Genomic DNA, 25,516 nt, shown 5'->3' with positions numbered 1-25,516 from the left:
TCTATTGGCTCTCTCAGCCCTTTTAACTGCCTGCTTTGTGACATCATTCTCCACCAAACCTATCACCATCTGACAGAACCTTGGAGTTTCCATGGATTTGTAAATACAGTTAGATCATCGCAACTGACCAGTGGCCAGTAAACAGTGACCAGTGACCTTCGTACTGGACACATGCGCTCTTTGGCTCTAGCCAGTCAGACATCAAGTATTGTCTCCTCATCCGTTGAATCTATTGCTGATATATCCTCTTCTTCTTTATTATGTCAGGTAACAAATAAAACTTGATAAAGATATGATTAGATAATTTTTGCCCCTATATATTTAAGAGTAGTGTAAAATAGATAATATAGGGGAAAGTAGTAATCTAGAAATTGGAAAAACTGATTTCAGTTTTGATTTTGACATTTACTGGCTATGTGACCATGGACAAGTCAGTGACTCTCACAAAAGTTGTTTTTCCCTCATCTATTAATCACTGGGTAAGATAGGCTGTTCTCGCTAATCCCTAACTTTTCTAACACAGCGTCTTAAAAGAGCACCTATGTAGAAAATGAAATCAACACTTCTTGACATGTTTTAAGAGAAGCAGAGAGAAAACTGGCATGGTGGAGAGAACTAGCACTATATATCCCAGATGTCTCATGTGTAATCATCTCCCATGATTAATGTTTCAACGTCAGTGTTTTCAGTGTAGTGCTGTTCAAACTATAATATTCACCTAATTTTGAAGTTATCTATCCAAACTAGGTGAGAAGAGAAAACAGGGAGAGAAGATGGAGCATAATGGGCTATATAGAGGCAAGTATTTAAATGTAAGAAACTTGAGGATTGTGTTCATCAGCACAGGGCAATGGGCACCAGGAGGGAGGGAAGCAGCAGAATGAAGGAGGGGAAGCTGAACGGATGAAGAAGAGAGCTTGGAGGAGCTCTCAGGAGCCAAAAAGGTGGTTGGAACGGAATGTAGAGGGGGAAACAAAGATGTTCAATTGTAGCAGAAGAAGAGTGTAGGGTCTAATCTGCTCTTTGGATGGCACAACTAAGTTGATTTTAACAAATGCTTACATGAATAAACTAGACAAGAAAGGAAGGCCAGAATAGGGTATCACTAGGCAAAGCAGCTGAACCAAAAAACATAGACAGTTGTTTGTGTTTGTCTATTGCCTTTCTGAAAACTGGCACTTGGCACTTTGAAGCATAAACATTTAAAAGTATGTTTTAGAAATGATGTCTCCAATAAACAGGAAACTCACAAAGCTGGCTATCTAGGGGCTGGATGAAACAGAATTTCAGTGTTGCACTTCGTTCCGATTTTTAAATGATGTCAATGCTCTGTCTGTTAAAAATAAGATTAAGATTTTTTTAACAGTGCGTGTCCTAACTTGAATCAGAAAGACTGATTCCTGTGTGTGATAAGTATGCTTTAAATCAAAGCTGCTGTTCATCGTCACAGGTATTTTCTTCCACACACACACAACAGACCGATAAACCACCACCATGTCTTTAGATCTTAGCTACCTAAGAAGAAAAAGAAATGGTCAATTCCCACACCTCTCATTTCACATTTATCTAAACCAAATTTACGGTGTCCCCTGTGGATCCCCACATTTATTTTTTAATTTGGATTCCGGTGGTAATGTTTTCTAAGGTTTTGGGTATGACACTTTCCTGGATCTTAAAGATAATTATAATCTATGTTTTAAGAAAACCTTAAAAACTTCCATGCCCATGCTCAGCTGATTAAAGCATAGTTTCGAAGCGCAGAGGTTACTATTGCGATCCTTGGTGTGGGCACACACAGGATCACATTAATGATCTTATCTCTCACTGTTTTTCTCCTTTCCTTTCTCTCTAAAATCAATAAACTAAACATTAGCCCCATTTGGGGCTAATGCTCGAATCAATCGAGATCGTTTTAGTGCTTGCGGCTGATGCTCTAACAAACGAGCCATCCTCAGTTCCCAGGTCAACGCTGGAATCAACGGAGCCACTGGCTGTGGGAGGGGAAGAGAGAGAGAAGGGGCTGAGGGAGGAGGAAGAAAAGCAGATGGCCACTTGTCCCATGTGCCCTGACTGGGAATCTAACCCAGGACATCCATATGCTGAACTGACACTCCAGCCACTGAGCCAGCCAGCCAGGGCAAGATATCTATATAGATTTCTAATAGACTTAAGATCTGTTCTTTGCTCAATAATATAAAGAAATATATGAATGAGCACCTTCATGGAATTCCTTTACACTTCATTTGCTTCTTGCTTTATACCAGTGTTTCTTTCATTTTTTCCCCATGTTTAAATTTTATTTAGAAAATCAACTTCAACACAGTAACATTGATCAATAAGAGTAAATAGGCTGCAGGTAAACATTTCTATAGCATATGAACTGTTGATTATGTTTTATACCCATCACCCAAATCAAATCATTTTTTATCATCTATTTGTCCCTCTTTACACCCTTCCTCCACCGCCTCCCTCGTCCCCCTCACCCATGTTCCCTCCCCTGGTAACCACTTCACTTTGATCTATGTATGTTCATGAGTCTCAGTTTTATATCCCAACTTTGTGTGAAATCATACAGTTCTCAGCTTTTTCTGATGTACTTATTTCATTCAGGATAATGTTCTCAAGGTCCATCCATATTGTCATAAATGTCACTATGTCATCATTTCTTATGGCTGAGTAGTATTCCATTGTATATATGTAGCACATCATCTTTATGCGGTCCTCTATCAAGGGACACTTTGGCTGTTTCCATGTCTTGGCCACTGTGAATAATGCTGTGATGAACATGGGGGTGTATGTGTCTTTACAAAACAATGTTTTTTAGTTTTGGGGTCAGATACCCAAGACAGGGATTGCTGAGTCATATGGAAATTCTATGCCTAATTATTTGAGGAACCACCATACTTTCTTCCATAACGGTTGTACTAATTTGCGTTCCCACCAGCAGTGAATGAGGGTTCCTTTCCTTCTACAATTTCTCCGACATTTGCTATTACCTGTCTTGTTAATAATAGCCAATCCAACAGGTGGTATCTCATTATAGTTTGGATTTGCATTTCTCGAATAGCTGGTGAAGGTGAGTATCATTTCATATATCTATTGACCAATTGTATGGCCGCTTGGAAGAGCTGTCCATTCAGGTCCTCTCCCCTTTTTTTAATTGCATAGTGTGCTTGTTTGTTTCAGAGCTTTGTGACTTCTTTATATATTTAGAATAGTCACCCCGTATAAGAGTCGTTGTTTGTAACTATAACAGATTTTAAGAAAATATTTGTCTATAGGCAGTGGAACTACCTGCACATCTACATTTATTACATTTTGCTGCTCGCTATTTAGTTTTTACCGATATTTATCTTTTTCTGTCTGTACGTAATAGCTATGAATTCTTTCAAAATCACCCGCCACTGTGGGCAGCTTTTTGGTTAATAGTAGTTACTAAAATAGGAGAGGCATGTCCACTTATGTAATATTGCAACTATAATACAATTTCACTTATTAGTAAATGTATTATGATTAGATGCTTGCTTTATGCTTGAGTTTTCATTCATAGTTTGAATACTTTTTAGTTCTGTGATACGTTTTTCATGACTTTTCTCTTTGTCTTTCCAGAACTTATAACTTTACCCATATAAATCGTATGTAATATATCACTTATTGATATGAATCATTATGTAATTACTTTCATAACTACTTCACAGATAAGTACCAAAAGCTAACTAGTTTAAATAACATTTTTCTTTCAAAAGCACTTCTTGAGAAACTAAATCTCAGATAGGCATTATGAGGTAGGATCAGAAACCAGGTCTGAAAAGAGTAAGAATGACCCATGACCAACTGGACTAAGCTATACCTGAATTTTAGTGAGTGGCATGTGGTCTCTGCAGGCAAAATGAGACACTGAAGATTACAAGGGCACTACCTACACTGTTTTCTAGGCACAAGAAAAGCACCTGTATTCTAAGTTCTATTGTCCCATGCTTTTCGCAGTATAGTGCTCAGAGCAGAGTCTTGAAAAGGAAGTTGGGATCCTTCTGTTATGTAACCTGCTGATAATACTAACATAATTCAGAACATGAGGAGTCTATCTGATATGTCTGAGACTCCGTTTCCTCACTCACATAGTGAGACTGTGAGAACAGACGCTCTCCAAGGACCCCGGGCTCTCAATGCTTCGCCTCTAGGAAAGAGCAGATACATCAATCCCTCATGCAAGCTCAATAGAGCGACAGATAGGGCAGCAAGTGACTGCATCTACCCTAGAGAACAGTGTAGGAACCACACCACTTGGGTCTTCTGCACATTTCTGCCCACGTTGGGAGACAGAAGTGAATACAGAAGAGCAGCAAACAGCTCTGGCACTCACTCCCATCACAAAATGTTTCATTTTTGATATCTCAGTGAGGACTGCCATTGGAGGCTTTGTGATAGCAACAATCTTAAGATAATGCCATACTTCAAACATAGTGAGAATTTATCAATCCCACTGATTTTTTTTTCCATCACGCTCTTCTTCCCTACAGAGACTTTCCAAAATCCACCTTTACTTGGAACCTCCAATTCTCTGCAGATCTCTCTTCCTGTAGTGAGCAATGCAGCCTCCCTAACAGGAAGTGTCTCCAATTTCTCTGGGGTCTCTGCTCCAGCCGGCAGTTCAGCATGGCTACTGCCATCAGCCTCCGGCCCCTCTTTCCAGCCACTCATGGGAAGTGCCCACCTTTACCAGCATTCTAGCACAACTATGCTGTCTGGAGTTGCTGGCCAGAGGCAGGTCTCCACTTCAGCTGCTTCCTATGCTGGTCCTTTTGAGTGGGCTCTCCCAGGAGGCACTGAGATGAAGTCATCATCACTCAGAGACTTCACTGTTTCTGTCGCTGAGCAGGCCACAGCTGTGTCCTCCACGGCCATGGCATCCCAGTGTCTTAAAACTCCAGATGCCAATAACATGGTTCCCCTGTATCCACCACTTTATCCCAGCTTCATCCGGGGGGCACCGCCTCAGATACCAAATCAGGGACACAGCCTGTCAGTCCCCTACCAGGAAGGAAGTCACGTGTATTACTATAATCAAGGCACAGTGGGGTCCCTGCTCTCTGGAGAACCGGGCACCTACCTGCAATCCCATGGCTCCGTGTTTTACACACAGAGCAGGGCCTCTGCCCCTCAACCACATGTGCTCATGGTACTAAAGGAGGCTCAGCCCATAAATGTGATACCATCAGCCTCTACCTCTGCAATCTGCTACTCTGCGTCTGCTCAACCCATCATAGACACAAGTTTGCAAGGTGAGTACAACCAACAAGATGGAAGAAGTCAGCATTCAAAACCAGGATCATTCTGAGCTGGCAACTTGTGAGTACACATACAGGTAGAATTTCTGTCCTGTGCCCTTAATAACTCTTACCGTCAGTCAGTGCTCTCAAACCTCAGACGCTTTGTTAGCTGAGGACAGCTGATAGAGGAGGGAAGGGGGGACACTGTAACGGCCACGTATGCTCTATGTATGAGAACCCCAAGAGCATACCAAGAGATGGCACACTTTTCATGGCCCTCTTGGAATAGACCGCTATACTGTACACTGTAATGGACTTCCTTCCCTGATTTATTGCTTTTATCTCATTGGAAGGCACTTCAGATGTCTTATTTTGATAGTAGCAGCTTAAATTTTTCTTTTCTTATTTAAAAATTTTATTGTATTGATTTTAAGGAGAGAGGAAAGAAAAGGGGGAGAGAGAGACCGACAGACAGAAACATCAATCTGTTTCTGTATGTGCCTTGGCTGGAAATCGAACCGGTAACCTTAGCGGGTTAAGACGATGCTCTAACCAAATGAGCTTTCAAGCCAGGGCAAAAGTTTTCTTACTTTTATGCCAGGAGTCCACTCTTTGTGTTCCAAGATCTTGTCCATAGCAAGCATGCTAACAGTCTGTCCTTGCTTATAGATTTCATTAGGATTAGCTCCCTTCCCTCTCCTACTCTGTGGTGCGAAGTGTTCTTGTTCACTCAGGAGAGTGAGAGAATGAAAAGGGTTCCCTACGAGGAAGCTAGGCCTGCAAAACATTTTAAATATCACCTTTACTTTTTGTTGTTAATTACAAAAACCCTGTGAATTATAAAGAAAATCAAGGAACAAGGACATCTAAAGGTGACCAGTAAGAACTAGAACACTTGCCTCCTATCTCTTAGTGTAGGGCACTCTCTGATCCCTAACAGGGACTAGTAGAAATGTCCTTCCCATTGTTGGAAGGGTACAAGAGCTGCACTGGTGATAGAGGGAGCATCGCACTTACCAACACTGACTGACTTCTCCTTGATTCCTTCGTAGTGATGGAGACATCCCTGGGGATGGAGTCTTCCCTGGGACTGCAACCTCCAGGCCAAACATTTTGTCTACCACCAACTCCAGAACTGCCCACGTCCTGCAGTAATAAAAATATACAGACACCTGAGAATAACCCACCATCCAAGCCAGGGGACATTTCAAAGGTTACTCCAGTCTATAGTCCTAGTGATTTTCTGGCAATGCCTCCAGCTCCATGCCAAGAACAAAAAAAGAAGAAGAATTCTGATGATATTAAATCCAAGCCAACAGAAAACCAAGATCCTCCACTGCTCCCTTTAGAAATCCCAGATATGCACCAGCTCCTGGCCTGCGTTGATCCCCTTGGCCAAGAGGAGCACCTGGGCTGTGAAAGCACTGGGCTGGAAAACAATAGCTTGAGTCTGGTGGACCAACAGACAGTTGAACATGGGACTGAGCCTGATTATGGTTTGGCAGACAGCGCTGCACTGGTGGAGGATATTTACCTTCCACAGCTGTTAAGTTCCTTGGATGATGATCAATCTGAATTCCCCATAGTGGGCAAAACCGTAGACTCCAGAGACATCCAGTTCAATGAACTACAGAGAAGGTCAAGTGTCACACAGACTCTCTCTGTTCAAGCCAGGAGGAACAAACGTACAGCCTCTGAGCCTAACAATGATGCTCCCAAGGCCAAAATCCAGCCTGAGAGACCTGACTGCGTGCTCGTGGGAGAAGTGGGGATGTGCAAGGCTGCAGCCAGTGATGGGGCTCCTGCGAACACGGCCAAGGATTCCAACAGGAAACCCCAGAAACGGGCATCCAGCAGGCACAGCAAACGTAATGGCCAGGAGCAGGAAAAGGCAAAAAGAACCAAGGAAAAGAACTCGAAAAAAGCTGAAGACTGCAATCAAGCACGGAAAAAGGTCAAGGCACAAGAGAAGCCAACCATTCCCAAGATGACGCGGAGGAGAAATCAACCTGAGATGATCCAAGAGACCTTCAGAAAGCCTCGAAGCTCCCTAGCTATGCACATGCTGGAGTCTGTGCAGGTGTTTCATGCTCTGGGGAAGAAGCTTGATAAGAAAACGCAACTCTCTTCCTCCAGGGCCTTGGGAAACTCAAGCAACCCCAAAGGCCACCAGCCAGCCCCAACTATTAAACGATGCCCAGATGCCCCACGTGAGGCCAAAGGTCCTGAGAAAACACCTGCCAAACCACAGAAGCCAGTCGGCAGTGCTGAAATAGAAAGTTCATCACCACCTCAGTACGAGCTGCCACCTCCTGGCAAGGTCAGGTTGATACCTTTGGTGTTTCCAACTGTGGACAAGCCTCGTGCTCGACCTGTTCCTCGCAGGCCACAGTGTCTGGCATCACATCGGCCAGCTGGGGCTGACCCCGCCCGGCCTGGTTCTATCTCCACTCCGTCTACTGCAGTCAATTCCTCCGGGCCGAATCCTGTATCTTTGACAGGTCCCGCCAGACCTGCTGTGCCAATTTCTACCTACCCAGCCCAACCAGATTTAACCAATGCTGCCCGCCTTGGATCTAAGTCAGCTCAGCCCACTGCAGTTGGTTCATCGCAGCCGACTCCTGCATCTTTGGCAGCTCCTGCCAGACCGGCTGGGCCAACTTTGACCGACTTAGCCCAGCCAGGCCGGACCAACCCTACCAGGTCTAGTGTCCCTCAGTCTGCCTCTTCTAGGCCTGCACCCTACAGAATATCATCTAGTACATCGTTCCAGAGGGACCCTGTTCACACTGCTGTGACCAAGCCCCAGACCCCACTCAAGCCTCAGAACCAGTATCTACTCGAAGACTTTGCTCTACAACCAAAAGCATGGAAGAAACCTGATATTCGTGGGCCAGTCATATCAACGCCCATCGCAGACTGGCAGAGGCCAGAGCGGGAGGCCATGAAGAGGAAGGCTCAACTTGAGCGTGAGAATGTTGCCCATAACTCCCCCTTGGGGAAATATCTCATTGCCAGGGAAGAGGAAATGGAAATTTCTCTCTCCTACGGGTATGCAAGATAAGACACGCTAGAACTGTTGGTGCCACTTTGTATACCAGCTGTTTTTTTATATAGATAGTTCTAAATTTCTCTTTTCTGATGTATTTTAAAACTTAATAAAGTTAAATAAAGTAATAGCTGTGACATCTTAGGACAAGCGATGCAGGCCACCAGCCATGAAAACTGAAGACATCCAGTACATGGCTGGAGGAAAAATAGATAAACAACCGTTAGAAATGTAGCAATATTTTCCACAGAACTTTATGTACCCAACATCCAGGAAGCCCTACCCTAGAGACTTAGCCAAGGACAAGGTCAGCTAATCGCACCTCTCTCGCCCTTGTAAACGCTGCTTGCTTGTTCAGCCTAGGTAGCCACCCTATAAAAAGGAGCCATTTTAGAAGCTCAGGGCTGCGGTGTTCCCTTGCGTGGGTTGCCTGCAGTCCCTGCGCAGGTTTGCAATAAAACTTATAAAATTTACTTTGGGTGTGCTGTGGTCTGTCTCCTGGATGTAAGATTAGCATTAATAGATGAGTAATGAAAGAGCCTCTTGACTTTTGAAATGCTGTTACTTGTAATTTTTCTTTGGTGGGAGTGGGAATAAAAGGCTCCCTGAGAATAAAGAATTGCAAGTTGGAAGGTTGAATAATGCACAGGGGGTAAGAACAGAGGAAAAAGTACGATTATCCATGGCCGAAGTCCAAAAGAGAGATAAGTTACCAGTTTATGGAGAAGCAAGCGAGGGGGGTAATGTATCAGATGAAGCAGGGGATGAGGTTAGGGGTAAAAGGATAAACGCTGGACAGAGTTGAAGACGGCATAGAAAGAGTCCAAGGCGACCAGGAGAAGGGTAAAAGGTGTCTCGTGAAGGCGGGCCTTATGATTCATTAGCACCAGACAATTATCTCAGAAAACAGAGTCAGGACACATTTCCAAAAGGTTTGGGTTACCTTATCCATGTGATTGTCATTGGGGAAGGTGAGTACAAATCAGGGGAATCTACCTACAGTAACCTGGGGGCCAGTGACTAAGGTCGGGGACCTAGGCAGGGGAACTGCTGCAGCAGTAGGAGGCCCACCCAAACAGGGTTGGGATCACAATCACCATTTACTCAGCACCTACGCAGCAGGCCCTCTAATGCACTCCTTCAGCTACCCTCACAACACGCATGGCCAGCATCACTGCGTCTCTTTACTCATGCGGGTCAGCAATGGGCTTAGGTCACATTGCATGTGGTGGAAGAAAGCCTCAATTTGAGGCCAGTCTCCAAAGTCCTTAGTATTTACTAGTTCCTGTAGGTGTCCAATCGGACTTTCAGAGCACAGCATCCAGAAGTTGTTGGTGCATGAGATCAACGTTTAGGAGATGTCTAGATATTAACTTGAGAGGCAGACAGGGCCACTACCCTGACCCGGGCTGCATGTGCCACCTTGTCTAAATTCCCCCATCAACTGAAGCCCACATAAATATCTGCTAGAAGCATCCATTTCCACCTGGGAAAAGCAATAGGCATAAATGTACACTGGGTCTCCACTTGTTCTGCCATAGGATGCAGGTGTCAGATCTGATACCCTCCTTGGGAGGCCTCTGCCAGGCAGCAGGAGGAAGTTAGTGTGAGCAATAGTGGGGGTGGGGCATGAAAGGGAATGGAATAGGAAAGGGTATAGATGAAAATCATCACCAAATGAATGTGGGTAATTTGCATTTAAAATATTTTAATTGATATATAATTTACATAATATAAAATTCATTTTTAACTGTGCCTTCAGTGACATTTAGTACATTCACAAGCTTGTGCAAACATCACCATTACCTAACCCAGTGTTAGTCAACCTGGTCCCTACCGCCCACCTTTGGGCGTTTCAGCTTTCATGGTGTGCGGCAGCAAAGCAACCAAAGTATAAATAAAAAGATAGATTTAACTATAATAAGTTGTTTTATAAAAATTTTTTCTGCCAAACTTAGCAAAAATCCGACATAAAGTACTTGGTAAGTAATTATTATGATATGCTTTCACTTGCTGTAACTTTGCTTTATAAATTTTATAAAGTTACTTCCTTATTTTATAAATCATCATTACTGTGGAACCAGGGGTGGTTAGAAAATTTTACTACTAATGGAGATACAAAAGTGGGCGGTAGGTATAAAAACTTTGACTATTCCTGATCTAACCCATAATGTTTCCATCAGCCCAGAAAGAAAGCCCCTTAACCATTAGCTCTCACTATACTTCTTTCTCCTTCCAGCCTCTGGCGACAACTTATCCGCTGTCTGTCTAGATGGATATGTCTTTTCTGGAAATTTCATATTTATATATATGAAGGAATACAATGTGTGACCATTTTGTCTGGCTTCTTTCAATTACCATGTAGAAAAGTTACCCATCTTATAGCATGTGTCAGTACTGTACTTTCTATGACTGTATATTCTGTTGAATTGATCTACCACTTTATCCATTCATCAGTTGACAGACATTTAGTTGTTTCTACCAGTAATTTACATTTATCAAGAGTTTATTCTGTGCCACGCAGCATCAAGCTAACATACTCATCCCATTTCACAGATAAGAAATAGGCTTGAAGAGTGTCAAGGGTTTGCCCAAGATTAAGAGTTAGCTATTGGGGGAGCTGCGGTCTAAACTCAGTTAGTTGTACTTCAAAGGTAATAGATTCACATGATAGAATTTTACAAAGCTGCCAGAGGGTATTCAGTAAAAATTTACCCTTTACCTGAAGTTCTCAACCACTAATTTCCCTTCTCCCTTAGAGTCACTTCATTTGCCATGGTGTAGGTCCTGCCAGAAAATTACTTAAAATACAACATATGTGTACCACCATTTATTGATGAATATGTTTCACTACTATTTTTTAATTTTTTAAAAAATTAAGTGAGAGCAGGGGAGGCAGAGAGACACTCCAGCATGCACTCTAACCAGGACTCACCCTGTAACCCTGTCTGTTGCCAATGATTTGACCAAGAAGGGCGTTGTTCCATTGCTTAGCAACCAAGCTATTTTTAGTGCCTAAGGCTGAAGCCACGGTGCCATCTTGAGGACAGGGTTGGCAAATCCCTCTAACCCATCAAGCCATGGCTGCAGTAGGGAGATGGAAAGGGGAGAGAGAGAATAGGGGGATGGGTGAAGAAGCAGATGGTAGCTTCTCCACTAAACCCACGACATCCATATGCTGGGCAGATGCTCTACTACTGATCTACTACTGGCAAGCACCATTCTCTGCTGGGAACAACTCTGCCTCGGGGGGCAGTCCCGGCACAGGGACCCAACACAGTGATTGAGGTTTAACCTTATTATTAGACAGCCTAAAGGGTTAACTCCTCCCAAGACATGGCCAAAAGCATTCAAGAGTAAATTACAACAGCACGTGCACAAAACCCACAAGAAACATTCCTGGAACAATGTGCTCAGGTGATCAGAAGACAGCACCACTGAGCCCACCAAGACATCAACTTCATAAACCCATCATAACAAGTCTGGGAGCCATAGCTGCTCTACCTAATACACAGAGACAAAATGGGGAGACAAAGAAACATACCTCACATAAAAGAACAAGAGAAATCCTGAGAAAAAGAATTAAATAAAATAGAACTAATCAAAATATCAGAAGTAGGGCTTAAAACAGTAGTTATAAGGATGCTCAAAGACCTCAGGGGAAGAATAGGTGATCTCAGTGAGAACTTAAACAAAGAAACACTAAATCTTAAAAAGGACATAAAAACCATAAAAAGAAGCCAATCAGAAATAAAGAACACAGGATCTGAAACAAAGAATACACTAGAAGGAATCAGTAGCAGGTTAGATGAAGCAGAGAATTGAATCAGCTATTTATCGACAAGATGACAGTAAGCACCCTAGCAGAGCATCCACAAAAAAAAAAAATTAAAACAAAGAAAGTCTGCCTGACCAGGCGGTGGCACAGTGGATACAGCATCGAATTGGGACATGGAGGATCCTGATTCGAAACGCAGAGGTCGCCAACTTGAGCGCGGGCTTATCTGGTTTGAGCAAGGCTCACCAGCTTGAGCCCAAGTCCGCTGGCTTGAGCAAGGGGTCACTTGATCTGCTTCCCCACCCCCCGTGAAGGCACATATGAGAAAGTAATCAATGAACAACTATGGTGCTCCAACGAAGAATTGATGTTTCTCATCTATCTCTTCCTGTCTGTATGTCCCTATCTGTCCCTCTCTCTGTCTCTTTCACACACACACACACACACACACACACACACACACACACAAAAGAAAGTAAAGAAAAACACTAAAGAACGTCAAAGGGATCTTTATAACATCATCAAGTGTAATAACATCCATACCATGGCAGTACCAGAAAAAGAAGGAATGAGGAGGGGATCAAATCCTGTTTGAAGAAATAATGACTGTAAACTTTCTTAACCTGGTGTAGGAAAATGTCACACAAATTCAGGAAACACAGAATTGCAATTAACAGAAATGTAAAAGCCTTGGCTGTTGGCTCAGTGAATAAAGTGTTGGTCCAAGTCCAGACATTATAGTTCGATTCTCAGTTTGGACAAACCTGAGAAGCGACAATTAGCATCTCTTCCCCTCTCTCTTCCCTTTCTCTCTCTCTTGCCCCTCAGAGCCAGTAGCTCAATCGCTTTGAGAGTTGTCCCTGGGTGCTGAAGATAGCTCAGTTGCTCCGATCGCTAGCCTCAGGCAATGAGGATAGCTTGGTTGGTTTAAGCTTCAGCCCCAGACATGGCTTGCCGGTAGATCTCAGTGGGGGTACATGTGGGAGTTTATCTATCTCCCCTCCTTTCACTAAAATATAAATCAATAAAAAATAAATAAAGATGATAAAGAGACCCACACTTCAGAGGCCCTGGTCAGAGGCTCAATGAATAGAGTGTTGGCCTGCTGTATAGATGTCCCAGGTTCACTTCCTGGTCAGGGCATACAGGAGAAAGACCATCTGCTTCTCCCCTCTCCCTCTTCCCCTTCTCTCCTTCTTCCCCTTCTCTCCTTCTTCCCCTCTGGCAGCCAGTGGCTCAATAGGTGCGAGCATGGCCCAAGGCACTGAGGATAGTTCAGTTAGTCAGAGCTCGTCAGCCTCAAATAGCTCAGTACTTGAGCAGCGACTCCAGATGGGGTTGCTGGGTGGATTTCATTTGGGGCAATTGCAACAGTCAACTTCACTATCTCCCTACTCCTTACCCCAAAAATAAAAATAAACACATCATAATTGCAATGGCAAAGGATAAAGACAAAGAGAATCTTAAAAGCAGCAAGAAGGACAAAGTTAGCTACCTACAGTGGAGCTCTCATAAGTCTGTCGGGTGATTTCTCAACAGAAACAAACTCTTCATACCTGAAGGGATTGGCAAAAAATAGCCAAAGCGATGAAAATCAAGTACCTATAACAAAGACCACTCTTTCCAACAAGGCTATCATTTTAAATTGGAGGCCAAATAAGGAGCTTCCCAAGCCAAATAACCTCAAGAAGCTTACATAGTTCATTACCACCAAAGTAGCACTGCAGGAAATGTTAAAGGATCTGCTTACAGCAGAAGAAGAGGAGGAGGAGGAGGAGGAGGAGGAAGATGAAGAAGAGGAAGAAGTAGGAGAAAAAGGAGAAGAATAAGAAGAAGAACAACAACAATAACAAAGAGGAACATATATATATATATATATATATATATATATATATAATAAAACAGCAGTAAATATTAATAATAACTATTAAGCTAGGCCCTTGTTGGTCGGCTCAGCGCTAGAGCGTCAGCCCAGCGTGTGGATGTTCCTAGTTCGTTTCCCAGCTAGGGCACAGTGGAGAAGCACTCATCTGCTTCTCCACCCTTCCCCCTCTACTTCCTCTCTATCTCTCTCTTCCCCGCCTGCAGCCAAAGCTCCACTGTAGCAGAGTTAGCCCCCGCACTGAGTATAGCTCCATGGACTCTACTTCAGGTGTTAGAATGGCTCCCATAGCAGCAGAGCAAGGCCCCAGAGGAGCCGAGCATCGCTCCCTGGTGGGCATGCAAGACTGATCCCCCCTCTGCTTCTCACTTTGGAAAATACAAAAAAATAATAATAATAAGCATTAATGCAAGTGAATTAAATCATTCAATTAAAAGACACAGGGTAGCTGAATGGGTAAGAAAACATGACCCATGTGTATACTGTCTACAAGAAACCCAACTAAGAAGAAAAGATATACACAGACTGAAAGTGAAGTGATGCAAAAGAATATTCCATGAAAATGGAAAAAAATAAAAGCTGGCATAGCAGTGCTTGTATCCCTACAAAATAGACTTCAAAACAAAGGTTGCAACAAGGTACAAAGAAGGTCACTACATAATACTAACGGGATTGATCCAACAAGAGGATATAACCCTTGTAAACATACGTAACCCAACACAGGAGCATCTAAATATACAAAGAAAATCTTAGTGGAAATTAAGTGACAGACAGACAACATTAGAATCATAACAGGGGATTTTAGCACTCCAATGAATTCAATGGCTAGATCTTCCAGACAAAACAATCAATAATGCAACATTGACCTTAAATGACGCACTGGATCAGATGGATTTAATTGATCTTCACAGAACATTTCACACCAAAGCAGCAGAACATACATTCTTCTCAAGTGCACATGAAACATACTCAAAGACACATGATATGTTAGCACACAAAATAAGCCTTTTTTTTTTTTTTAAGAGAGAGGAGGGGAGATAAAGAGATTGAATCCCACATGCACCCTGACCACGATCCACCCAGCAAACCGTATACCAAGGCTTCGCTCAAATCAATGAGCTATCCCTAATGCCTCAGGTCAAACTCAAAGCAATAGAGCCACCGGCTCCAAGAGGGAAAGAGAGAGAAGGGGGGAGGGAAGTGAAGAGAAGCAGAAGGTCGCTTCTTATGTGTGCCCTGACCAGGTATTGAACCTGGGACATCCACACACCAGGCCAACATTCTATCCACTGAGCCAACTGTCCAGGTAAGAACACAGAATAAGTTTTAATTAATTCAAGAATATTGAAATAAGCCTTAGTCGCATAGCTCCGGTGGTTGGAGCATTTTTCTGAAGTATAGAAATTGCCAGTTCAATTCCTGGTCAAGGTACACACAGAAACAGATTGTTACTGTCTCTCTCCTACTCTCCCGCTTTCTCTCTCTAAAATCAATAAAATATGCATTAGAAAATGTATAAAAATCGGCCCTGGCCTGTTGGCTCAGTGGTAGAGCGTCAAACTGGCATGCGGAAGTCCCGGGTTCGATTCCCGGCCAGGTCACACAGGAGAGGCGCCACCTGCTTCTCAACCCCTCCCCCTCTCCTTTCTTTCTCTTTCCCTCCCACAGCCGAGGCTCCATTAGAGCAAAAGATATCCCGGGAGCTGGGGATGGCTCCTTGGCCTCTGCCCCAGGCGCTAGAGTGGCTCTGGCCATGACAGAGCTATGCCCCGGATGGGCAGAGCATCGCCCTCTGCTGGGCGTGACGGGTGGATCCCGGTCGGGCGCCTGCGGGAGTCTGTCTGACTGCCTCCCCGTTTCCAGCTTCAGAAAAATCCAAAAAAAAAAAAAATAAAGAAAATGTATAAAAATCATATCAAGCCTCTTCTCTGACCACAATGTCGTGGATAAAACTAGATATCAATTACAATAAAAACATGACACTCAAACACACAGTGATGAAATAACATGTTATTAAACAATAATTTGGTTAATGAGAAAAAAGAAATCAAAAGTCACCTGGAGACAAATTAAAATAAACACACAACCATCCAAAATATATGGGATAGAGCAAAAGCAGTCCTGAGAGGGAAGTTCATAGCATTACAAGCCTACCTCAAGAAGACAAATCTCCAAAATACAATCTAAGTTTATACTTAAAGGAATTAGAAAAAGAACAACCAACAGAGCCCAGGTTAAGTTGAAGGAAAAACATAATAAAAATCAGAAAAAAGCCTGACCCATGCAGTTGCAGTGCATTGAGCATCAGCTGGCACACTGAGGGTCCAAGATCAGAATCCTGAGGTTGCTAGCAACAGGAAGGGCTCGATGGCTTGAGCGTAGGCTGCCAGCTTGAGAATCGACATGCCAGCCTGAGACCTGGGTTGCCAGCTTGAGCACAGGATCATTGCTGTCATTTTAAGGTTGCTGCCTATAGCAGGTGTCAGGAACCTATGGATCGCGAGCCAGTTGTGGCTCTTTTGAAGGCTGCATCTGGCTCGCAGACAAATCTTTAATAAAAAAAATAATAACGTTAAAACTATACAACATTCTCATGTATTACGATCCATCATTTCCTACCGCTCATGTTCATCCTTGAGGGTGGCTGGAGACAATCACAGGTGTCCTCCGGGACAACATCAAATTTTATTGGATAATGCATAACATACATGAGTCGTTGTGAGGTCAGGAAGTAAACTTTCTTCCTTTTAATCAAGTAGTCAGCTAGTGAATTGCAAAAGCCCTTTTGACGAAGAAGATGGCTAAAAGAAAAAAAGATGAGAGGTATAGTACTTTTCAGCAGGAATGGACAGAGAAATTCACCTTTGTGGAGAGAGCACGTTCTGCAGTGTGTCTAATATGCAATGATAAAATGCATCGATGAAATGGTCAAATATAAAGCGGCACTTCGAAGCACATCAAACTACATTTGCATCAAAACAACCAGTGGGAAACAGCAGGAAGAAAGCATGTCAAGAGCTACTGTGCAGAGCGATTGACACCTTGTTCAGCCAGTAATCCTGGGCTCAAGCCAGTGCCTGTGGACTTCAAGCCAGTGACCTTTGGCCTCCAGCCAGTGACCATGAATCATGTCTATTACCCATCTCAAGACAGCGAACCCACACTCAAGCCCGATCACCCCGCACTCAAGCGGTGACATCAGGATTTTAAACCTGGGTCTTCTGCATCCCAGTCCGACATGCCTTATCCACTGCACCACTGCCTGGTCAGGCAGATGCTAAAATTCTTAACAAAATAAGAGCAAACTAGATCCAGAAATATATTAAAAACTTCAGACACCATAATCTACTAAAATTTATTGTGGTGCTTCAAGGTTGGTACAATATTTGCAAATCAATAAACATGATATATCACATAGACAAAACAAAGGATAAAAATCACATGGTCTTATCAAGAGAGTCAGAAAAAGCATTTGGTAAAACCCAGCACCCACTTAAGATAAACACTCTCAGCAAAGTGAGAGATTAGAGGAATCATAGCTTAATAAAGGACATATATAAGAAACACACAGCCACCCTCATACTCAATGGGAAAAAACTAAGAGCAATTCTCTTAAGATCAGAAAAAATACAAGGATGTCCGCATTCACCATCTTATTGAACATAGCCCTGGAAGTCGTAGCCACAGGGATCTGACAAGAGGAATAAAAGGCATCCTACCGAAAAGGAGAAAGTAAAACTGTCATCATTTCCACAGGGCATTATATTGTACACAGAAAACCCTAAAGACTCTACCAGAAAAGTAGATATAATATATAAATTTGGCACAGTACAGAGTACAAAACTAATATTTAGAAATTGGTGGCATTTTTATACACCAATAATGAACTATCAGAAAGAGAACTAAGAAAACAATCCCATTTACTATTGCAATCACAACAATAACAAAAAATACGGTACCTAGGAATAAATTTAACCAACGAGGTAAAAGGCGTGTACATGGAAAATCATAAGATGCTCAGGAAATAAACTGAAGAGGAGACAAATAAGTGGAAGCATATACTGTGTTCATGAATAGCAAAATTAACATAGTAATGCCCATACTACACAAAGTAATATACAGCTTCAACATAATTCCTGTTATAAATACCAAAGGCATTCTCTCACAAATCCAGAACAAATATTCCAAAAAATTTATGAGACCACAACAGATCTCAAATATTCTCAGCAATATTAAGAAGAACAAAGTTGGAGGTATCATATTACTTGTTATTAAATTATATGAAAAGGCCTAGGTTCCAAACAGCATGGTATTGACACAAGAAATGGCATATAAATCACTGGAACAGAATAGAGAGCACAGAAATAAAGCCAAGCCTTTACAGACTATTAATATTTGACACACCAGGCAAAAACGGACAATGGGTAAAGAAAGTATCTTTAACCAATGGTATTAGGAAAACTGAACAGATACATGTAAAACGAAAACGAAATAAAAAATTAGACTACCAACTCATACCATACAATATAGTCAAAATGAATTTAAGATTTAAATTTAGTCCAAGAAGAAAACATACACAGTAAAATTTCAGATATTTCTCATCGTAATATTTTTGCCAATATATTTCCTTGGATAAGAAAAACAAGAAAAAGTAAACAAATGGAACTACATCAGAATAAAAAGCTCTTGCACAGCAAAAGAAACCATAAATAAAATAGACAGGAACCCACTGAATGGGAGAATATATTTGCCAATAAAACATATAATAACGGGTTAGTGTCTAAAATACATAGAAAACATACAACTCAACAGTAAGACAAAGAACTCAATTAATGGGCCAAGGACCTGAAGAGATACTTCTCCAAAGAGCACATACAGGTGGCCAATTGGCCTATGAGAAAATGCTCAACATCAGTAATCATCAGAGATGCTAATTAAAACCTCAATTAGATAGCATCTAATGCCTGTCAGAATGGCTGTCATCAATAAATCAACAAACAAGTGCTGAGGAGGACATGGAGAAAACATTCTCACACACTGTTAGTGGGAATGTAGACTGACGCAGCCACTATAAAAAGCACTATGGAGTTTCTTCAAAAAATAAAATGGAACTGTTTTTTCATTCATCAATCCCACTTCTGGGAATGTATGTGGAGAAAACCACAGTACTCAATTCCAAGAAACATACGCACCCCTATGTTTACTGCAGCATTATTTACAACCGCCAAAGTACCCATCAGTAAGGAGAGTGGATAACAAGGCTGTAATGTTTAAACAATGAAATACTACTTGAAAGCAGTGCGTGCTGGAAACAGGATAAGATTCACTAATAGAAATTGTTTAGACTCTCAGAACAAAAATTAGAAGCCAGAGTGTAGCTTGTCCTTTACTTCACCCCCTGAAAACTTCTGCAGTTTCCAAGAGTTATTTGTACCGGCTAATAAATATCTGAGTAAGGCTAGGGACTGGACTTCCGTCCTTCATTCTGCTGACTGGGGCTGTTGTTTCCCCTCCGCCCCTGGAGCATGTCCTCTGGTCTCCAAGTAACTTGTTGTCCCTGCGTCAGGAGAGTATTATGTTAAGTGAAATAAGCCAGGCAGAGAAGAACAAATACCATACAATCTCAGCATATGTGGAACAAACAATCTAATGAACTTACCAACAAAATAGAGACTGAGGCAAGATTACATAGAATGAGAGCTGTCAGAGGGAAGGTGGTTGGGGGAGGGCTGGATGAAATATGAAGATACCAAGCAAAAAAACGATATCTAAATAATGCATAGACATAGACGATAGTGTGGTGATAGCAGGAGGGAAATGGGTGGGGGCAGGTGCACATGGGCACAGCTGGGATAAATGGGGATAGAACTTTCCCTTGGGCAGTGAGTGCAGATGCATGTGGAGATGTTTTATTGACTTGTACACTTTAAACCTGTATGGTTTTGTCAACCAACGTCACCTCGATAAATTCAAGAAAATAAAAAAAGGCAAAACACAACAACCCCTCTTAGGAGCTCATGGCAGAGGACATCTGACCACCATGAGAGGATGAAAAAGCCTGTGGGCAGGTGAAGTCGGCAGGCAGGCTCTGCTCAGGAATATCTATCATTTCATTCCCCTCTGCCTCTACCTTTATCTTCTTTCTTAAAATGTAGAAAACGGAATCTCTCATCTGTCGCCTTCCCAGCTCCAAAACAAAACAACATGGAGCACATATTGCACAGAAGCCTTGAGCAGACTGGGTCCCTGAGTCACAGCAATGAATCTTCCCACTGATTCACACTGGCCCTGGAGAGTGAGCAAGACAAAATTTGTCACATGAAGTCAGTCAGCTTCAGGGTCCAGGACTGTAGCCTAATCAACCCCAGAACTTCACACATCATGGCCCTTGGGTCATTCCTGACACTCATCATTTACGTATTGTGTGGATGCTTCTGCACTACAACAGCAAGAGATGAGTAAATGCAAAACAGACCACACAGAGCACACCCAGTCCTTCATAAAAAGGTTTGCTTAACCCTAACCTAGTTCATCTTGATTGACACAATGAAAACAAAGTGAGAAAAAAACCAAAGCATTCAGCAAACAGGATTTGACACTAGCAGTAAGACCTTGAGCAAGTTACTGTTTTTTTAGTGGCTGTGTGCAAAATCGGGTATTAACAGTATCTATTCCCTAATGTGTATGAGATGAAATTAGTTCTTGCATGTAAAACAGAACCAGGAGGCTTTGGAAGAGGGATGCTGGAGTATCTGAACTAAGGGCAGGGATATGAGCTGGTGCATAAAAAATCACTAAGGCAAAACCTAGCACCATCTAGACATCTAGTAAATGTTTGTAATTACTATTCCAATTATATAAAAGCAAAATACAATTTAACGGAAATAGACTAGAAGTAAAATAACAAATAATATTAATAGTGATTATGTTTAAAACTATGAACATCCTGAGCAGGCGGTGGTGCAGTGGATAGAGCATTTGACTGGGATGCCGAGGAACCAGGTTCGAAACACCGAAGTTGCCAGCTTGAGCGCAGGCTCACCTGGTTTGAGCAAAAGCTCACCAGCTTGGACCCAAGGTTGCTGGCTCGAGTAAGGGGTTTCTTGGTCTGCTGAAGACCTACAGTAAAGGCACATATGAGAAAGCAATCAATGAACAACTGAGGTGTTGCAATGCTCAATGAAAAACTAATGATTGATGCTTCTCATCTCTCCATTCCTGTCTGTCTGTCCCTGTCTATCCCTCTCTCTGATCTCTGTGTCTGAAAAAAACAAACAAAAAAAACCAAAAAACAAACAAACGTATGAACAGGCAGGATTTGAAGGTTTTTTCCATTTTTTATGGCATTTTGTGTTGTAAATTTTTCTATGATGAATATATATACACTTTATAATCAGAAAAAAATCAGTTTTTTATAAATGCTACAAAATTTTAGATTTGTCATTTCACAAAACATCTTTAGTTGACATTCTACAAATGACACCATCCAATAACGTCCCAATATTTTCTTCTTGTGAAGACAGTTTATATATCTATAAAAATAAGGTAAAAGAAGCTAATTATCCATGCACTATTAAGTTTTATTATACAGACATATGTAAGTGAAATTTAATATCATTCAATTATTGGGATAATTGCATGAAATTACTAATGTGATGAAAATAATGCACAGTGGATGGCAATTGGTCACTAGGCCAAAAGTGCCCTTTAAATTGCAATTATGGTGGTAACTCTCTAAACAAAGAAATCAAATCTGTACATGTACTCTGTAAGCTTGATATTTAATTCTCAGTTCATTCTTAATTAGAGAATGCTTTTTATCAAATAAGTTTTTTCCTTTTTTATGTTTACTGAGGTGACAGTGGATAACAAAATCATACAGGTTTCAGGTGTACAAATAATTCTCCAAGACAATACCCAAAATGTCTGTCCATCAACGTTTATCCCAATCCCCTCCACATAAGCCTGCATCATCCAATTTTGTGTATGTGATATTATTTATGAAATAATTTTATATCATTAATCTTTCCTAAAAGTTAAAAAAATAGCAGCATTGGTGACAACAGCATCACATTACTACTAGACCTCATCTATCCCACTCTACAAATGTGGCCTTACTCACCTTTTTGCACCTGTAATATTACTTATTTCCAGAAGACTTGTCAGAGAAACTGGATGACCCTCTACTTGAGATATTCGGTCTACTTGATCTATTTGTTTTTTTCCATCTCCAATGTATACAATCAGAATTGAGGTGTCATTTGCTGAGATACCAAATGTTTTCAAAGCTCATGAAATCTAGGGAAACAAAAGACAAAAATAAGTAGTTTTATTTTAGAAGCACCTTCCCATTTGCTGTCTTCCCTGCTGGCATTCTTATTTTCATATCCTAAGGGTCTCTCTGCCTACCGTTTATATCTTGCGACTCCTTCCTAATATCCACCAGTTCCCCTCTAGAGCACTCTGCTCTAAGGGGCACCTCATTCCTATGGAATCAAGCTCAGACTTCCAGCATGGCACACAAACAACCCCTGCCTCTGGCCACAGAGCACCCTCAGCCACGTACTCCCGAGTCCCAGCCAGTCAGGACTATTTGGAGATCCCATCACCATTTCACACTTCTCTGCCTCTGCTCACACTCTGGAGCAATGTTTCCCAACCTTTTTTGTGCCATGCCCCACCTTAACCTTTCTAAAATTTTTATGTCCCCCCCTATGTAACATACATAATTTTTAACATTAAAAAATTGATTTGTTCACTTAATAAACATAAATGATAGGTTCTGGGAAGAAATCACTATGAAATTGTTAACAAAACACAGTTAGTAAAATTTCAAAACATATAATGAAAAACAGAAATTTAAATTCCAAATAATTTTAATACAGATTTTTCTATATTAATTTATTATTTTAATTTAGTGTGATCCTTGCGCTTGATGCTTGCTGCACAGAGATTTTATATTAGGTTCCAATTTGGTTAGCTTTAGTCTCAAGTCTCCATGTTGTGTTATATCCAGCGATTTCTTTTTTTTACCAGTAAATCATTTACAGCACTAAATCCACATTCAGCTAAAAATGAAGATGGAAACGGTAGCAATAGTTTTCTTGCACATTTGGTTGTTTTGGGTATTTGAATTCTGTTTCCTCACAAAGCCATGCCATAGCTCCTTTGATATTAAATAAAGCTTTAACTGAGTCATCATTTTGCAATTCTGCGAGTTCTTCTTGATACTGCATATTTGATATATCAGACAAATCCACTAACATTGGCCGCATCATCCATGTTGAGAAATCAATTTTTTTTAAATCAGAAAATCTTTCTTTTAAATCAGCCAATAGAATATTCAAATGATTGACAATAACAAGTAAAGCGGTATCAGTTACTTCACATTTTTGGAGCCAATGAAACTGTTTAAAGTTTTTGTTGTTAATATGTTTCTGACATAACTCAATATTGGTAATGAAACCAAATATCTTTGCTTTTGCATCGACAAGAGTTTTATTTGTTCCTTGAAGTTGCTTATTTAATATATTTAGTTTTTCAAAGATATCGGCTAAATAACTCACAAATGCTTTACCATCTATTGTTAACAGATACTTCATTTCAGGTTTGTCGCTTAAAAAATCACTAAGAGTATCAAACAGTTCCATAAATCTTTTCAAACAGTTTCCTTTAGATAGCCATCTGACTTCAGTATGAAGTAAAAGTCTCACATGGTCTTCATTTTGTTCTTCACAAAATAGCTTGAAAAGACGCTCACATTTGGCACTAGCTTTAATAGCATTAGCACACTTTATTACTGTATGTAATACTTCATTCAGAACAGGCGAGATGTTTTTAGCTACCAAGTTTTCCCTATGAATAACACAATGCACAAGAATCATTTCTGGATTCGCATCTTTCATCAATTTTAAGCAGCCATTTTTCTTGCCCATCATATTGGGAGCACCATCTGCAGCACAAGATGTTATATTTTTCATTGGTATATCATTGACATCTAAGTAGTTTTTTAGCTTATTATATATATCTTTGGAGGTAGTGGTGCTTTCTAATCCTTTACAGACAACATTTCTTCATTGTTAGAAATGTAAGCTACTTTTCAAGTGCTCATGGTACATTCTCTAGGATAGACCACATGTTAGGACACAAAACGAGTCTCAATAAATTTAAGAAGATTGCCTGACCAGGCGGTGGTGCAGTGGATGGAGCATCAGACTGGGATGCAGAGGACCCAGGTTTGAGATCCCGAGGTCGCCAGCTTGAGCGCAGGCTCATCTGGTTTGAGCAAAAGCCCACCAGCTTGAACCCAAGATTGCTGGCTCCAGTGAGGGGTTACTCGGTCTGCTGAAGGCCCGCAGTCAAGGCACGTTTGAGAAGGCAATCAATGAGCAGCTAAGGTGTTGCAACGCGCAATGAAAAACTAATGATTGATGCTTCTCATCTCTCTCCGTTCCTGTCTGTCTGTCCATGTCTATCCCTCTCCCTGACTCACTATCTTTCTCTGTAAAAAATAAATAAATAAATAAAAATTTAAATTTAAGAAGATTGAAATTGTATCAAGCATCCTCTCTGATCACAATGGCATAAAACTAGAAATCAACTACAATAAAAAACTGAAAAATATTCAAACATTTGGAGGCTAAATAGCATGTTATTAAATAACAAATGCGTTAACAACAAGATCAAGGAAGAAATAAAAAATTTCCTTGAAACAAATGAAAATGAACATACAACAACAATGCAAAATCTATGGGAAACAGCAAAAGCAGTCCTGAGAGGGAAGTTCATAGCATTATAGGCATATCTTAAGAAGCAAGAAAAAGCTCAAATAAACAACCCTGCATCTAAAAGAACTAAAAAAAGAACAACAAATAAAGCCCAAAGGAAGTGGAAGAAAGGAAATGATGAAGATCAGACCGAAATAAATGACACAGAATCTAAAAAAAATACAGAGGATCAATGACCCAAGAGCTGGTTCTTTGAAAAGGTAATCAAGAAATGGAAGTGGAGAGGTAACAACGGACACCAAAGATATACAAAATATTGTAAGAAAATACTATGAAGATCTGTATGCCAAAATATTGGACAATCTAGGTTGTGGGGGGATTGATGCTTTTCATCTCTCTCCCTTCCTGTCTGTCCCTATCTGTCTGTCTCTGACTCTCATCCTAAAAAAGAAAAAAGATAAGAAAGAAATGTAAGTTACTACATGCTTTCTCACTATAACATCTCAGAACATATACGACTGTATCCAGAGCACCTAGTCAAGTGTCTGCTATGTAGTAGGGAGGTTTGAGAAATGTGCTGAATGATTACATGAATATAACTTTACTATATTTTAAAATATATCTTTAGTCTCAATGTGGAATTACAAAGTAGGAGCATTTTTTATGGCTTTAAAATACTGTTTCAAAAAGACCATACCAATTTTCAGTGCCATTGTCAACATAAGCAGCATTTACAAAAAAAAAAGGTTTACATCTTCTCAAAATGATGACATCTATTTGAACAGTGAGATAACGTATTATTTTCCTTCA

At 41.1% G+C, this 25,516-nt stretch overlaps 1 protein-coding gene and 2 long non-coding RNA genes across 3 annotated transcripts; 1 reads left to right on the top strand and 2 right to left on the bottom strand.

Annotated features, from left to right (window-relative positions):
- The first annotated feature begins 171 nt into the window (after positions 1 to 171).
- On the top strand, positions 172 to 8,334 carry LOC136398477 (uncharacterized protein C2orf78-like). Its single transcript, XM_066372714.1, has 3 exons — positions 172 to 267; positions 4,523 to 5,282; positions 6,323 to 8,334. The coding sequence occupies exons 1-3, from the start codon at positions 172 to 174 to the stop codon at positions 8,332 to 8,334; spliced, it is 2,868 nt and encodes a 955-aa protein (XP_066228811.1).
- Positions 8,335 to 17,320: 8,986 nt separating this feature from the next.
- On the bottom strand, positions 17,321 to 18,519 carry LOC136397898 (uncharacterized). Its single transcript, XR_010749934.1, has 2 exons — positions 17,578 to 18,519; positions 17,321 to 17,471 (listed from the first exon to the last, which is right to left on the bottom strand). It is a non-coding gene; the product is annotated as an uncharacterized lncRNA (long non-coding RNA).
- A 184-nt stretch (positions 18,520 to 18,703) lies between these two features.
- Positions 18,704 to 23,896, bottom strand: LOC136400834 (uncharacterized). Its single transcript, XR_010750415.1, has 3 exons — positions 23,669 to 23,896; positions 22,102 to 22,277; positions 18,704 to 19,536 (listed from the first exon to the last, which is right to left on the bottom strand). It is a non-coding gene; the product is annotated as an uncharacterized lncRNA (long non-coding RNA).
- Positions 23,897 to 25,516: the final 1,620 nt, after the last annotated feature.

This window comes from Saccopteryx leptura, chromosome 3 (genome assembly GCF_036850995.1).
Source record: "Saccopteryx leptura isolate mSacLep1 chromosome 3, mSacLep1_pri_phased_curated, whole genome shotgun sequence".
Taxonomy (NCBI): domain Eukaryota; kingdom Metazoa; phylum Chordata; class Mammalia; order Chiroptera; family Emballonuridae; genus Saccopteryx; species Saccopteryx leptura.
Note: the sequence above shows the minus strand (reverse complement) of the source record. Positions and strands in the feature narration are given on the sequence as shown.